At 48.4% G+C, this 15,350-nt stretch overlaps 1 protein-coding gene across 6 annotated transcripts in view; it reads left to right on the top strand.

Moving 5' to 3' along the window:
• Positions 1 to 15,350, top strand: part of pcloa (piccolo presynaptic cytomatrix protein a) — a 72,472-nt gene that overhangs the window by 28,265 nt on the left and 28,857 nt on the right. For 5 of the 6 annotated variants that reach the window (XM_064939375.1, XM_064939379.1, XM_064939376.1 and 2 more), the window contains exons 3-5: positions 3,473 to 3,718; positions 7,164 to 11,343; positions 11,741 to 13,305. In XM_064939375.1, coding sequence (XP_064795447.1) covers positions 3,473 to 3,718; positions 7,164 to 11,343; positions 11,741 to 13,305 — 5,991 coding nt within the window. Of the gene's footprint in view, positions 1 to 3,472; positions 3,858 to 4,100; positions 5,336 to 5,919; positions 6,907 to 7,163; positions 11,344 to 11,740; positions 13,306 to 15,350 lie in introns of all 6 variants that reach the window. The other variant, XM_064939380.1, reaches the window with a different exon arrangement.

The following is a 15,350-nucleotide window of genomic DNA, read 5'->3' on the forward strand; positions in this document are numbered from 1 at the left end:
ACTACATTTATATCCATATTTCTGGGGGAAATGATTTCATATCAGAAGCTGCCCTATTAAAATAATAGAAGAAACACTAATACTGACGAGCTTATTTCCTGTCTGCACCAGGTGAAGTCACCTCAAATATCCCCTCCCTTCTCCACCCATTGTAATTCTCATGTCAGACTTGACCAAATTTAGGAGGTAAAACCCTTGCAGGATTCTCCTCTGTAATAAAAGGATATCACTCCGACCTTCACGTCGCTCACCTCCCCTGAGAGGAGGAACCAATGACCCAACATGGAGGACAGACTCATCAGATTTGCCGATTTTGCAGAATCATCTCAGACTTTTTAAGTTAATGTCTTGAGACTTGAGGTAGTTTAGTAGTTTGAAAGTGTTGTTTCTTGTAGCATCCTTGAACGTTTGAACTCTTTTGTAAAGTCAGGGTTGTATAGTTCCAGTAAAGAAAGGAAAGGCTCCCACACTAATGCTGCTCATTTAACTATCTTTCTAACTACAGTATGTCATACCCAGATCTGTGTGGGATGTGCATATCACTGTATAGCTGTGATACAGTGCGTGTGTGTGTGTGTGTGTGTGTGTGTGTGTGTGTGTGTGTGTGTGTGTGTGTGTGTGTGTGTGTGTGTGTGTGTGTGTGTGTGTGTGTGTGTGTGTGTGTGTGTGTGTGTGTGTGTGTGTGTGTGTGTGTGTGTGTGTGTGAGAGAGAGAGAGAGCGCGAGAGACAGAGAGTGTGTGCACGTGTGTATTTGACAAATACAGAGATGGAGAGACAGGATGCTTTTCATGGTGGTGATCTGGTGGAAGGGTGATGTCCAGGGACCATAGGCTGCAGATCTCTGATAGCGTTGGTGATGACAAGGATAAAAGTGGTTTGAAGCCGAAGCGACAGATCTTGTGGCTGACTGGCTGGCTGGCTCTGTCCGGGCTCTCATTATTCCCTATCAGTGGCAATCTGGAACCATCTCTCTGCCTCTCGAGCTGCTCTCTGGGGTGTAAATGGATGGACCAGTCAAGCTGCAAAAGCCAATGACCTGTGGTGGTGGCACGGCATCCTGGACTGTAGGGAGAGGGACCTCTACATGGGGCTGGATTATGATATTATTCATGAAATCATATATAATAAAGGTGAAACCCTACGGCTCTCTGTTTCTTTCCTCTCTTGCTCTCACTCTATTTCTCTCTCTCTCTCTCTCCTCTCCTCTCCTCCCTTGCTCCTTTTTGCACACACTCTCCATTTCAATCGTATGATAACAAAATGCCATTCTAAACTTCATGCCAACCATTTAACATGGAGAATGTGATGAGGTAACCATTAAAAGGTATCTTTACTTTTACTCAAGTATGACAATTGGGTACTTTTTCCACCACTGCTTAGCAGGCCTCACACCATCTGGTATGGATTTAGCATAAGCCCCACATTTAAGCCAGGCACAGGAGGGCACACACCCACGTTACTGGCCTGTAGAGGCACACAAAACAGGTATGCAGGAAAAAGGGTGTTTACTTGAAACGGAGACTGGAGGGGTGGCCAGACCCATGCTGACTAGACCCCAAGAGAGAAAGAGAGAATATGTATGTATGGTGGCTGGATGATGTATCGTGTGTGGATGTGTTATTTTACCAATACTCGTACAGTACATCTACACATACAGTGCAACATCTCTCCATCATTAGTCCTACTTACATTAGCTCTGGTGTGCTAAAGTGTAAGACCCAAAGTCCCTAGGAATCAAATGTTTACCATCGTTTCTTTCTCTCCTTTCTTGTTGAGATATTGAATATTAAACCGTCTTAACGGGTACAACACTTAAACCACAATTCTCAATGGAGCTCTTCTGTAATGACTTCTTTTTTAGTGCTGTGATTGTCGACTTGAGTCAGATAACCATGACAGGACAGAATTAGAGGCCCTCCGAGACGAAGGATTTGAACAGCTGTGTTCGTGGCAGTTTGTTGTCTTTCTTGCTGATGCACTATGGTTATTTTCAGAGATAGAGGGCCGGTTCGGTCCCAATGGGAAGAAAAAACAATGCCGAAGTCATCGCACAACACAGGAATAACCGTTTACTGAATGCACACTTTTAATTGCCTGCCTTTGAGCTGGGTTTACTGAAAGATTGAACTGGTCTGAAATAAGACGTTTTAGTTCATCTCACTGTCAGGTCCTTGTCCGAACCATTAGTGTTCCTCTGACCTGTGGTGTGAGCTATAGCCTCGCATGCGGTTGGAATGTAAAACATAGATCAGGGATGGGCAACTTTGATGGGCTGGGGGCTACAAGAAAATCAGAACCCAGCAGAGAGACATTTTTGACATTTCAGAGTAAATGTTGTGCAATTTTTTTGCCATGGGGTGTAGAGAAAATGTTGCAGTTTTAAAGCAAGTTTGCGGCAATTCTACACCTTTTGCCATGTGGCAGAAAGGAAAATTTGCTGTTTTAATATGATATCTGAGTAATCATTGGGGGCCCCCCAGCCAATCATTCGACCACAATAACAAGTTTAGATAGCTGGCCACTAAAATAACTTAGCAATCTTAAAATGTTTTGATTACGTGGGCTAATTGATTAACTATCAGTGACTGACACAACAGAAAAACTGCTGATGCACAACCACATTTCGAAACTGCATATTGTGTATTCTACTATTAGTTCCAAAAGTTTGTTGTACTATGGGGCGGCAGGTAGCCTAGTGATTAAAGCGTTGGAAAGTAACCAAAAGGTTGCTGGATCGAATCCCGAGCAGACAAGGTAAAAATCTGTCGTTCTGCCCCTGAACAAGGCAGTTAAACCCCCTGTTCTCCGGTAGGCCATCATTGTAAATAAGAATTTGTTCTTAACTGACTTGCCGAGTTAAATTAAAGTAAAATGTAAAAAATAATACTAATATTTTTGTGGAAAATGATGGGCCTTCAAAAGGGGGGTCGCGGGCCTACAGTTGCTCATCCCTAATATACTGTGCATCATGCTGAATTTAGGACATGGGACTAAGGGGCGCAGTGGTCTGGGGTTATGGTCTTGGGTTATTAAGTCATAGGGCCTAATATGTGTTCATCCTGATGGATGCACTGTATAAAATAGTTTTGTGTAGACGGGTCAGACACACACAAACACACACAGCCTCCACCCTGGCTCTGCTGTAGAATGTCTGCACCCGCTGCCCCAGTCATTCTGCATGCCTTGGTAAACCTCTGTGCCATTACCATGCATTATGAAACAACTATCTGTTAAGTTACATAAAAGTAAAAAGCTTGCCTGAAATAGAATAGGCTACAACGGCCCTGTGTCTTCACATAGCCCAAGTGTTACGAAACCGTGGGTCCAGTTTTCTAATAATGATCATAACACATAATTACTGATTAAAGTCAACATTTTAATCATCCACTACTACAACTATGTATTAGAGTGAGTGAGCATTTTTACAAGGTCCACACTAACTAACATTTTCTTTGTTTTTCTGTCTTACAGAAAGAATGGTTATGTCTCAACTGCCAGACCCAAAGAGCTCTCTCTGGCCAGCTGGGCGATACGCCCCCTCCACCATCTCCTGTGAAGAAGCAACTACCCACACCTACCCCTACCCCTCCTGCCTCCCCTGCCAAAGTCCCTGACTCCCCAGCTGCTGCTGCCTCTCCATTAACGGGAAGCCCCTCAGTCACTCAGGTAGAGGCAGCAGCAGCAAAGGAAGACACCCAGCCGCTTCCCATGTCCAAGGTAGTAGCAGAACGCATTCCGCCCCAAACACCAGACGCTGCGTCTGCAAACACAGACACCACACCCATCCCACCTGAGCATGCCACCCCTCCCTCTGATAGTGTCCCAGAGGAGAAAGAACCAGAGCAGGCTGAAACGCTGAAAGCTATATCTGAGACTATACTGGATGAGCCTGTGACAGAGAGTGTAGTGGAGTAGTACTCCAGCAGTGAGGCCAGAGCAGGCTGAGCAGTGGAGAAAGAACCAGAGCAGGCTGAAGCAATAGAAGCTATATCTGAGACTATACTGGATGAGCCTGTGACAGAGAGTGTAGTGGAGAGTGCTGTTGAGGCCTCAGTGGTGGAGAAAGAACCAGAGCAGGCTGAAACGCTGAAAGCTATATCTGAGACTATACTGGATGAGCCTGTGACAGAGAGTGTAGTGGAGAGTACTGTTGAGGCTCCGGCAGTGGAGAAAGACCCAGAGCAGGCTGAAGCGATGGAAGCTATATCTGAGACTATACTGGATGAGCCTGTGACAGAGAGTGTAGTGGAGAGTGCTGTTGAGGCTCCGGCAGTGGAGAAAGACCCAGAGCAGGCTGAAGCGATGGAAGCTATATCTGAGACTATGTTGGATGAGCCTGTGCCAGAGAGTGTAGTGGAGAGTGCTGTTGAGGCCCCGGCAGTGGATCATCCAGAGAGTATGCCAGAGAAAGTTACAGAAGAACAGTCACCACCCGACACTACTCAGGCAGAATCAGATTTCCAGCCTGCAGTTGTAGAGGAGCCTGTCATTGCTCCCCCTGTAGAGAATAAGTCAGAAAAGCCTGTTGAGGCAGCACCCGAGCCAACTCCAAGCCCAGATAAAGTGCAGAGTGAATCTACACCAGAGATCTCGCCGGCTCCCTCTGCAGGTAGTGAGAAAGAGGAGCCCATCCTAGAGAAGGTTCTTGAAGAGGAAGCTAAGCCGGTAGAGCCAGAGCTGATTCCAACACCTGAAACGGTCACACAGGAAACTACTGTCCAACCTGACCAATCACCAGAGCCTGTACCGCCAGCTCCTGTAGTCACTGAGGAAGAAGGGAAAGCAGTGGTGATTGAGGAAAAACCTAGCCAGCCACCTAAAGCTGAGGAGACAGCTCCTACACCTCCTGCAGTCACCAAGCAGGAGGAGAAACCTAAAGAGTCAGAGCCTCAAGCAACTACTGTTGAACAGCCTCCAACTGAGGTGTCTTCAGTACATACAGGTCCAATGGCAGAGAGTTCAGATGTGGAGACTAAGATGCCAGAGGTGGCTCCGGCTCCACCAGTTAAGGTTGTAGAGAATTCGGCCTCAGCTCCCGAAGCCCCTAATGAGCCGGTAGAGGATTGTGCATCTCCCAAACCAACAGAGCTAGAGCCTGTGCCTTCACAAAAAGAGGAGGTACCCCCTGCAGTAGAAGAAACTCCCCCTGTAGTTGCTGAGAATGAACAGCCTAAAGAGGTAGAGACCGTTCCACAAACTGAGGCAGTTGAGTCTGTAGCCCCATCTCCTCCTCTAGTTACTGCTAAAGTTGAGAAGGAGGAAGAGCCAATACCGCCAGCCCACGTAGAGGATAAACCTGTAGAGAAGGAGGAAGAGTCAATTCAGCCAGCCCAAGTTGAGGAGAAGTCTGTAGAGAAGGAGGCAGAGCCAATACCGCCAGCCCAAGTTGAGGAGAATCCTGTAGAAGAGGCAGAGCCAATTCCGCCAGCCGAAGTTGAGGAGAAGCCTGTAGAGGAGGCAGAGCCAATTCAGCCAGCCCAAGTTGAGGAGAAGCCTGTAGAGAAGGAGGCAGAGCCAATTCAGTCAGCCCAAGTTGAGGAGAAGCCTGTAGAGGAGGCAGAGCCAATTCCGCCAGCCCAAGTTGAGGAGAAGCCTGCAGAGGAGGCAGAGCTAATTCAGCCAGCCCAAGTTGAGGAGAAGACTGTAGAGGAGGCAGAGCCAATTCCGCCAGCCCAAGTTGAGGAGAAGCCTGTAGAGAAGGAGGCAGAGCCAATTCAGCCAGCCCAAGTTGAGGAGAAGCCTGTAGAGAAGGAGGCAGAGCCAATTCCGCCAGCCCAAGTTGAGGACAAGCCTGTAGAGAAGGAGGCAGAGCCAATTCCGCCAGCCCAAGTTGAGGACAAGCCTGTAGAGAAGGAGGCAGAGCCAATTCCGCCAGCCCAAGTTGAGAGAAGCCTGTAGAAAGTGAGGCAGTAGTAAAGAAAGTACCAGAGGCTTCTCCTGCACCTCCTGCTGCTGAACCAGAAAATGTTAGCCCTGAGAGAGATTATGAAAGGACAGAGTCAGAAACAGTGGTTGAACCCAGCCCAGAAGTCAAAGCCGAGGAGTCAGTTTCACCATCTCCTTTTGAGAAAAAAGTCCCTGAACAGCTCCCAGAACCTGAACCACAATCAGCTAAAGTTGATCAGATCCCACCTCAGGGGGCTGTAGAAGCTCCAGCACCAGTAGTAGAACAAAACACAAATGAAACTGAAACGGAGGCTGGAGCAGAACTTGTAGGTCAGAAAGACGAAATTCTGACATCTGTGGATACAAAGGTTGAACCAGAGCCAACGGCAGATAATAAGGCTGAAAAAACCCAGGATGACTCTACTCCTCCAGCTTCTGAAGCTAAAGAGGAAGAAAAGGTCAAAGCAGAGCACTTAGCACGAGCTACAGAGGCAGCGTCACTATCATCTGCTGCTAGTGAGCCACAAGCCCCTGAGAACGTTTCTGAGGAGAAACCCACACAGGAAGGAAAAGAAGCTGCAAGCATAGCTGAAAATAAACAAGAGGTGTCTGTAGCTGAGAGTAGGGTGCCAACTTCTACTGTGTGTCATGAGAAAGCAGTGCAAGAGAAAGAATTATCCAAAGATGAATCCAAGCAAACTCCAAAGACAGACTCTCTGTCTGAGAGCATTCAGCCAGAGAAAGAGAAAGTGGTTGTGTCACCACCTGTAGTTAGTGAAAAGCAAGAACATTTTTCAGTATCAGAGGTGAAAGCTGTGAGTGACAGACAGGGCAGCGTAGAAGACAAAACAATACCAGAGCAGACTAAAATATCTGAAACTGTATCTGAAAATGAGTCTATTGCCCCAGCCCCTGTAGTAGAACCTGACACCCTAGTCCCTGTAGTTGGTGAACAGGACGAAGACAAACCCCTGAATGAAGAGAAGATAATAGAGACTGAACTGGATGCAGTTGGAGAGGTGACTGTAGTATGTAGCAACAGTAGTGGCTGAGAATTAGATGATTCAAGTCAGAAGGGATCTTTTCACAATTGTTTGTACAGACCTTTTAGTTATGCAAAATAATCTACAGACAAAAAAAGCTATCTTCCCTTTATACATCTTCATATATCCATTTTAAATGTTCCAAATAATATGTTATGTTTATGATCAATTATGGATGATTATCATCTACATATTTATTATACATTAATTGTGTTTTATTATTTAATTTACAGGCAACGCTGAAAGACCCTGGAGAAAAAAACACCATCGCCAAGGATAGCAGTCCTACCAGCCCCTCAGACCTTGCCAAGCTGGAGAGCACTGTCCTTCCCATACTAGAGGCCCAGGCTACACAACCAAAGGATAATTCAGACAAACTGACCGACTCACTCAAGACCAGACGCAAACTTGAGGTGCTACCCCTCTCACCTGAATCTCCCAGCACAGAGGATGACCCAGCACTCTCAGAGAAGAAGGACACCTCAGCAAAGAAAAAGCTGCTGGTGCCGACAGACATCAGGGGTGACTCGTTGGAGGACAGCAGTGAGAGCTTAGGGAAAGAGAGTCCCGTGTCAGGGGATGACGAAGACTTCATTCGTAAACAGATCATGGAGATGAGTGAGAACGAGGATGCTTCGCCGTCAGACGAAGAAAACCTTATCCGGCGAAAGATCCGAGATCATGAGAGGAAACGAATGGAGCAGGAGAAAGGGGAGGGGAAGGAGAGAAGCGCAATGGCAAAAGGCAGGCGGCTCCTCAAGAAGAATACCATTAGCCCTGAGGACGAAGATGAGCGGCAAATCTCACTGGATAAACCTGACAAGGCATGGAAAGATGGATCGAAACCCAAACTCTCAGACTCTCAGGAAGGGGAACAGCCTTCGGCCGATAGAGTTGTGGCAGTACGCCAATTCAGAACCATCGAGCTCAACACGACTACCACCCCTGTGCGTATACCGGGTACGTCAGATGATGGAGAGCTTGAGATGGAAAGCCTCACCAACTCCCCTGATGATCGCTCCAGGGGCGATGGGTCCTCCAGCCTGCATGCATCCAGCTTCACCCCTGGGACATCGCCTACATCCCTATCGTCTTTGGATGAGGACAGTGACAGCAGTAGTCCCAGCCGCATGCACAGTGGCGAGGGGAAACAGCACAGGAAAGCGAAGCATAGACAACAAGGCCAAAGTCTACCCACCATCGAAGACTCTTCTGAGGAAGAGGAGTTACGAGAGGAGGAGGAGCTGTTAAGAGAACAGGAGAAGCAGAAAGGCTCTGGGAAGAAGTCGAAGAAGGACAAAGAGGAGATCCGAGCTCAGAGGAGGCGGGAGCGTCCCAAAACACCGCCTAGCAACCTCTCTCCCATTGAAGATGCCTCTCCAACAGAAGAGCTGAGGCAAGAGGCAGAGATGGAGGAGTTCAGGCGATCATCCTTATCCGATTTCTCTCCCAGCATCGAGTCAGAACCAGAGGGAGTTGAGATCAATGCCGCAAAGATTGCAGCAGTACAAAAAGTATATCAACTTCCTACATCTGTTTCTCTCCACTCTCCAACAGCTGATCAAGGTGCTAATAAAAGCCCTGAAAAACGAGCCCTGAAAACTGCAGACGAAGCCTACGAAGATATCATGCTAAAGGCTAAAACACCCACAAAGGAAAAGGTGGACATCCCTCCGGGGAAAGAGTCCCTCTATGGTGGGATGCTGATAGAAGATTATGCCTATGAGTCTCTTGTTGATGGATATGGAAAGAAAGTCCAGCAGCAGGAGCCTGAGAAAATCTCAGTGCCAGCTCAGCCCAAAATACTGAGATCTCCAGATGAGGTTTACGAAGACATGATGGAGAAGAAGAAAGAATTCATGCAGCTGGAGCAGGAACTGAAAAAAGCACAGTTCGTGTCAGATAGACCCACACCAGAGATTGTATTGCAACCCACTGAGCCAACCAGATCCACGAGTGTTACAATTACTATAGGTAAGGATGGGAAACCACTGCTCGATGCTGAGGCTACGTATGAGGAACTCATGAAGAAAGTTCTGACTCCTGGGACAAGCCCGACACAGCAGGGTCCTGATATATCTGGGGCAGCCCCTGGTGGTGAGTTCGAAGGTACTGAATCCAGAAGGGCTCTGCGTCCCATACCAGACCTGAGGGTTACACAGTGCTCCTCAGGGGAGGAGGACGCTGATGAAGAGGCCACTGAGACCAAAAGTCAAGATAAGCCAAAGACTTCATCAGACATTCCTAAAGCTGATCAGGCACCCTTAACAGCTGCTGCAGAAACTGAATCCAAATCAGTTGCTTGCAAGGTCCCCCCATCAACAACTTCAGACCAACCACAGACCCAATATGAAACTTCCCAGGCTGACCAGCCTCTGGACATAACCCAACAGGATGTCATGGACTTGTCTAGTATAAAGTCCTCAGCCCCTGCTGTTGCCAGTGTATCGCCCTTACCCACCGTCCCTCAGTACACCCCCACTGTTCCCAGTGTAGTGTCGACCACCCCACCAGTTCCCCCAAAACCAGTCATCCTGCACAGGGCTCTGTCTCAGGAAAAAGCAGACATTCCTGAACCTCCTCCACTGCCCCCTCCCACGATGCCAAAGCCATCGGTTTACCCCAGGAAACCCCCTGTTCCGCTTCCATCTCAGGCAATAATCAGGTCAGAACACGTTGCCATGACAACAGCCCAAGGGTCGCCGGTAAGACAGCCTCATATCCCCCCACCGGTTCTTCCAAAGCCAGCAATCCCTGCTGGAATGGGGTACAGCCACAGGCCAGGGGAAAACGTCAAACCACCCCTTGCTCCAAAACCTGTCTCTCAGCCTGGCTCTCCTGCCCACATCCAATATCCAAGACCCACTGCCCTCCACACAGGCCATGCTGATATAGCCCTGAATCTGAGCCCCTCAGCTGAAAGCAGGCCAGGTCACTTCTCAGGTCATTCCTCGGGTCACTCCTCGGGTCACCCATCCCCCACTTCTCCGCGATATGGCAATCGACACGAAACTTATGTGGTTATAACTCTGCCATCCCAGCCCAACTCTCCAGTGGAAGGGATCACCACCCAGGCCCCATCCAGTCCTGGTCCAGCATCTCCTTCAAGACATGCCCAACCTCCACCTCAACCTCAAACACAGTATCAATCACAACCTCAACCCCAGAAACAACCACAGCCACCTCCACCACACACAAATAGGATGCCCCTGGCATTCACTCGCATCACTGAGTCCATGGAAAGTCAAGAGATATGTGGGCCAGAGAAAGTTGTGTCAAGCTCCTGTCATGTCATTGAGGCTATTTCAGCATCCGCTCCACCCCCAGAGGTCAGGTTAGGGCAGGTCACTCAGTTTGTGACGACAGAAGTTCAAAGAACCATGGTGTCTGTCCGACACGAAAGGTCACCGCCCCCACCTCCAGCCCCAAGAGCGAACGGTGTTCCAATCTCACTGGAGAAACCTAAACCACAACAGACACAGAGTCCACAGGGTTACCAGCCAGGGGAGGTAGTAGACCTTCGTACCATGAAGGTGAATTCGGAATCGGCCATGAAAGTGGTGGATCTGTCTTCTTCAGATGTTAGACGCCAGTCCTTGGCCACAGACATCAGCGGTCGTCAGACAAGTGCGGTGCAGTCCCCAGTGGTAAATCTCAGCACTGAGTCGACCAGTGTTTCCATAGTGACTGACAGCATCACTATAGTTACATGTGCTGCCACCATACAAAGTTACGAAAATACCAACATATCCCAAGTCCCTTCTCTGCCCCTCCAGCTTACAACCACAAACAAAGCCTTTGAGCCTGTTTGTCAGATTATCTATCGGCCCATAGATGCACAGCCCACAACCAGCAACAATGCTGAGATCCCGATTAACCTTTCTCTAGGACCTGGCACAGGCTTAGGGTCATTCCAGCCACCTGTCACTATCGCCCCTACCCCTGCCCCAGGGTGTGTGGCTAATGGTCTGAGCAGCGGGATGCCGACAGTAGCAGGTGCGGTGGACCTTAGCACAGCCAAACCCTTCAACACCGTGGTTTCGGTCGACGCTTCCTCCGCGGAAGTGGTCACGGCTGTGATCACAGAGGAGGATGGGAAACCCGTGGACCTGACGGCTGGGAGAAGAGCTGTCTGCTGTGATGTTGTCTACAAGCTGCCATTTACAGGTAGCTGCACCACCCAGCAGCCCACTACTCCATTGCCCGAAGACCGCTTCGGTTACCGAGACGACCACTACCAATATGACCGCTCACCGTACAACATGAGGGGCTTCGGTGGCATCAAACCCTCCATGTCCGACACCAATCTGGCTGAGGCCGGGCTTTTCCTCTATAAGAGCAAGAACAGTTACAATTTCCATGGCACCACAGAGGGTGCAGTAGACCTGACATCCTCCAAGACATCTGATGCAGGTTTGTGCAGTGACATCGCCGACCTCTCGCTGAAATGTCACTTTGAGATGCCTCTGCTTATTCATGGCTGATCCTGTGGCATTTTAGTGTATTTTGTTGTTTCGTTCACTTCTTGTTTGCATGGACATTTTGTTTTACCTTATTTTTTCGTTCTACCTTTATGATCTTTTTTTTTTGGTACACCGATGCATGTGCTTGCTGTTTGATTTGGCTCACATCATCCATGATCTAGCAAGACTGGAGGTTTTTCCATTTTTGTTGTTGCTTTTTTATTTATTTGGATGGAGCATGGCTTTCGATGGAGCATTGCTTTCGATGGAGCATGGCTTTCTGTCTGATGTTTCACCACTAAGGCTACCTGTTGTTGTGGACTCAATAGATTTATTTTCCCCAACAGGTGTAGCTTTGGACTTCTCCACCAAAGGCTCAGGGTTATATTCAGGAATGATAATCCCCCCATATTCCCAAGCTAGAGTCAAAGGAGCTGTTGGGACACACTTTGGCACGAGCAGTGTCCTGAGATCCTCCAATGGGGTGGTGTACTCTTCAGTCTCAGTACCAATCCCATCCACCTACGCCATCACCACACAACCTGGGTCCATATTCAGCACCACTTACAACTCCCTGTCGGCGGGCATGCACACCAGCGACACCATGCCATCCCTGTCCACTCTCCAGAACCAGCCCATGACTCGGTCCCACAGCTTCATCTCCACCACCTCTGCAGACGATCAAGGGGATGTCCCCCTCAACCTGGAGCTTGCTAAAGATGGCATATCCACCTCCGTGCCCCTCAGCACCAAAACAGTCACCCTGGCCCTGGAAAGGCTGGACTCGTACACGGACGCGTCCCTGGAGGCTATTGCCGCCTCGCTGGAGGCCCTGTCCTCGCCCTGTGTGCCAGGGGAGGGCCAGTACCAGATGCAGCGTGAGATTCTGGAGATGGAGAAGTTCAAACAGCAGCGGTTGGCTGAAGAACTGGAGTGGGAGCGTCAGGAGATCCAGCGCTTCCGTGAGCAGGAACAGATGCTGGTGCAGAAGGAGCTGGAGGAGCTGCAGTCCATGAAGCAGGCCATCCTGTGCCAGCAAGAGGATGAGCGCCAGGCCCACCTCATGATGCAAAAGGAAACCTATGCCCAGCAGCAGCAGCAGCTAGAGCAGATCCAGAGGCTCCAGGAGCAGCTCCGAGCACAGCTGGAGGAGCAGAAGTTCCGGAAGATGTACCCGGGGGAGGTGTTGCTGGGGCATGGCCAGCAGGAGGCAGTCGTCCTGGGGCCGGACGGCACCGAGCTGGCCCGGAAAATCATGGATAGTGGGTGTCAGACGGACGACGAGGACAGTGTTGTCGATAAAGCCTACACGGCAGGGAGGAAGAAGAGAAGCACGGCCAAGAAGAGCGTAGACAGCTGCGTGCAGACGGACGATGAGGACCAGGAGGAGTGGGAGCCTGCTCGGGCCAGACGTAGCAGGCCCCGCACGTCAAGGGGGGACAGAGGCGGACAGACTTCCGATATATCCATTCAGGCTCACTCTGAGATCTCCATACAGACGGACTCTGCAGGGAATGTAAGAATGGACACCAGGATGGAGCTCTCCAACACGGAAAGTCCACATTGGGAAGACAAGAGACGGCCCACGCCCTTGGAGATAGAACAGTCTGGCCACCTCAGAGCTGACCCCTCCTCACTTCAGGCCCCGCCCAAATCCCCCAATGTTCTCTACTCCCCCATATCCCCTTGCATATCCCCAAGCAAATCCCTTGAGTTTGTGTCCTATGAGAAATCACTGGGTGATACAAGCCCACAGAGAATAAGAGGGAGTACTGATCCGACCAAAGTCTCTCCAACCGGCAGCCCCAAGGGACCTAAGGCCATGCAGAGATCCATGTCCGACCCCAAGCCCATGAGTCCAACTGGAGAGGAGAGGGCATCATCCAGTTTCCAGTATGGCGACGGTTCCTCTGTGAGTTCTGGTTTAATCATTGTTTGCAATTGTGATGTGTTCTATTCAAATGGGCATATGGGGAAATGGGGAGTCTCTCCCTTAGGCACGCAGGCTTTGTATAAAGGTCAGTTTTCTCACCCCAGGGAGAAACGGTACAAAAGGGAGCTAACTCTTGCATATTATTATTTATAGATAATTGGGTTTATTTTGTAATTTTATATTAAGACAACTAGAGTTAGAGTTTTTCGAAGTATGATACACTGTGACATTGGACAAACAAAGTAGAGCATAATCCAGGATAATGTTCTGTTTTGAAACCAGATTTGGATGCATTTCTGTTCTGTTTTGAAACCAGATTTGGATGCATTTCTGTTCTGTTTTGAAACCAGATTTGGATGTATTTCCAGGTTGCACTTCTTGTCATAACACTACTCCACTATTGCCCTGAAAATGATGTCTTATTGCAGTTCCGTTTCTCTCATACACATCTAATGTAGCCCCCAGCTTGCTATTCATTTGGTGAGTTTGCTGTCTAAATTCATATGAGCCTCTCATAGAATGCCCTTTCAAAGGCATTGCTGCACTAAAGCTGATATATTTATATTGCCATTTTAGTTTGAAGGCAAAGCCCGCAAGACTGGAGGCAATTTTCTAGAAGAGTTTCCATTTTTCGTATTTCATACATTGAGTCATTGCACAGTGCCTCTTCAATGTGATTTGGGACTGGTAGCATCCTTGGTAGATATCCCACATTCTTTCTTTCCAACCGGACTAACTAGATCAGGATATATCTGAGGTACTGCAAATGACTTGGTCCAAAGGTTACAGCTATTCGTTTAGTATCTACTAGTTGTATTAAAACAGAACATTTGAATTTCATAAACACCATGAAGTGTGTTCATATCATTTATTTTTCATTCAACTTGTTTCCATGGGACCGGTTGCAGACATAGTCAACATGTACTGGAAGATGATGAAGTGAAGATATATACGTACAGCAGGTTATAAATACTAGAGTTGGGCGGTATCCAGAGACAGTGCCTTTGGAAAGTATTCAGACCCCTTGACTTTTTCCACATTTTGTTACATAACAGCCTTATTCTAAAATTGATTTTTTTAAATATATCCCCCATCAATCCACACACAATACCCCATAACGACAAAGTAAAAACAGTTTTTTTATAATAAAAATGTATTACAATAAAAAACGGAAATATCACATTTCCGTAAGTATTCAGACCATTTACTCAGTATTTTGTTGAAGCACCTTTGGCAGCGATTACAGCCTCAAGTCCTCTTGGGTATGACGCTACAAGCTTGACACACCTGTATTTGGGTAGTTAATCCCATTCTTCTCTGCAGATACTCTCAAACTCTGTCAGGTTGGATGGGGAGCGTCGCTGCACAGCTATTTTCAGGTCTCTCCAGAGATGTTCAATCGGGTTCAGGTCTGGGCTCTGGCTTGGCCACTCAAGGGCATTCAGAGACTTGTCCCAAAGCCACTCCTGCGTTGTATTGGCTGTGTGCTTCGGGGCGATGTCCTGTTGGAAGGTGAACCTATGCCCCAGTCTGAGGTCCTGAGTGCTCTGGAGCAGGTTTTCATCAAGGATCTCTCTGTACTTTTCTCTGTTCATCTTTGCCTCGATCTTGACTAGTCTCCCAGTCCCTGCCGCTGAAAAACATCCCCACAACATGATGCTACCACCACCATGTTTCACCGAAGGGATGGTGCCAGGATTCGTCTAGACGTGACCCTTGGCATTCAATCTTGGTTTTATCAGACCAGAAAATCTTTTTTTCTCACGATCTGAGAGTCTTTAGGTGTCTTTTGGCAAACTGCCATGTGCCTTTTACTGAGGGGTTGCTTCCGTCTAGCCACTCTACCATAAAGGCCTGATTGGTGGAGTGCTGCAGAGATGGTTGACCTTCTGGAAGGTTCTCCCATCTCCACAGAGGGACTCTAGAGCTCTGTGACCATCGGGTTCTTGGTCACCTCCCTTCTCCCCCGATTACTCAGCTCTAGGAAGCTGTAATAAAGGCAAAAGGTGGCTATTTTGAAGAAT

The sequence above is a fragment of the Oncorhynchus masou genome, chromosome 27 (genome assembly GCF_036934945.1).
Source record: "Oncorhynchus masou masou isolate Uvic2021 chromosome 27, UVic_Omas_1.1, whole genome shotgun sequence".
Taxonomy (NCBI): domain Eukaryota; kingdom Metazoa; phylum Chordata; class Actinopteri; order Salmoniformes; family Salmonidae; genus Oncorhynchus; species Oncorhynchus masou.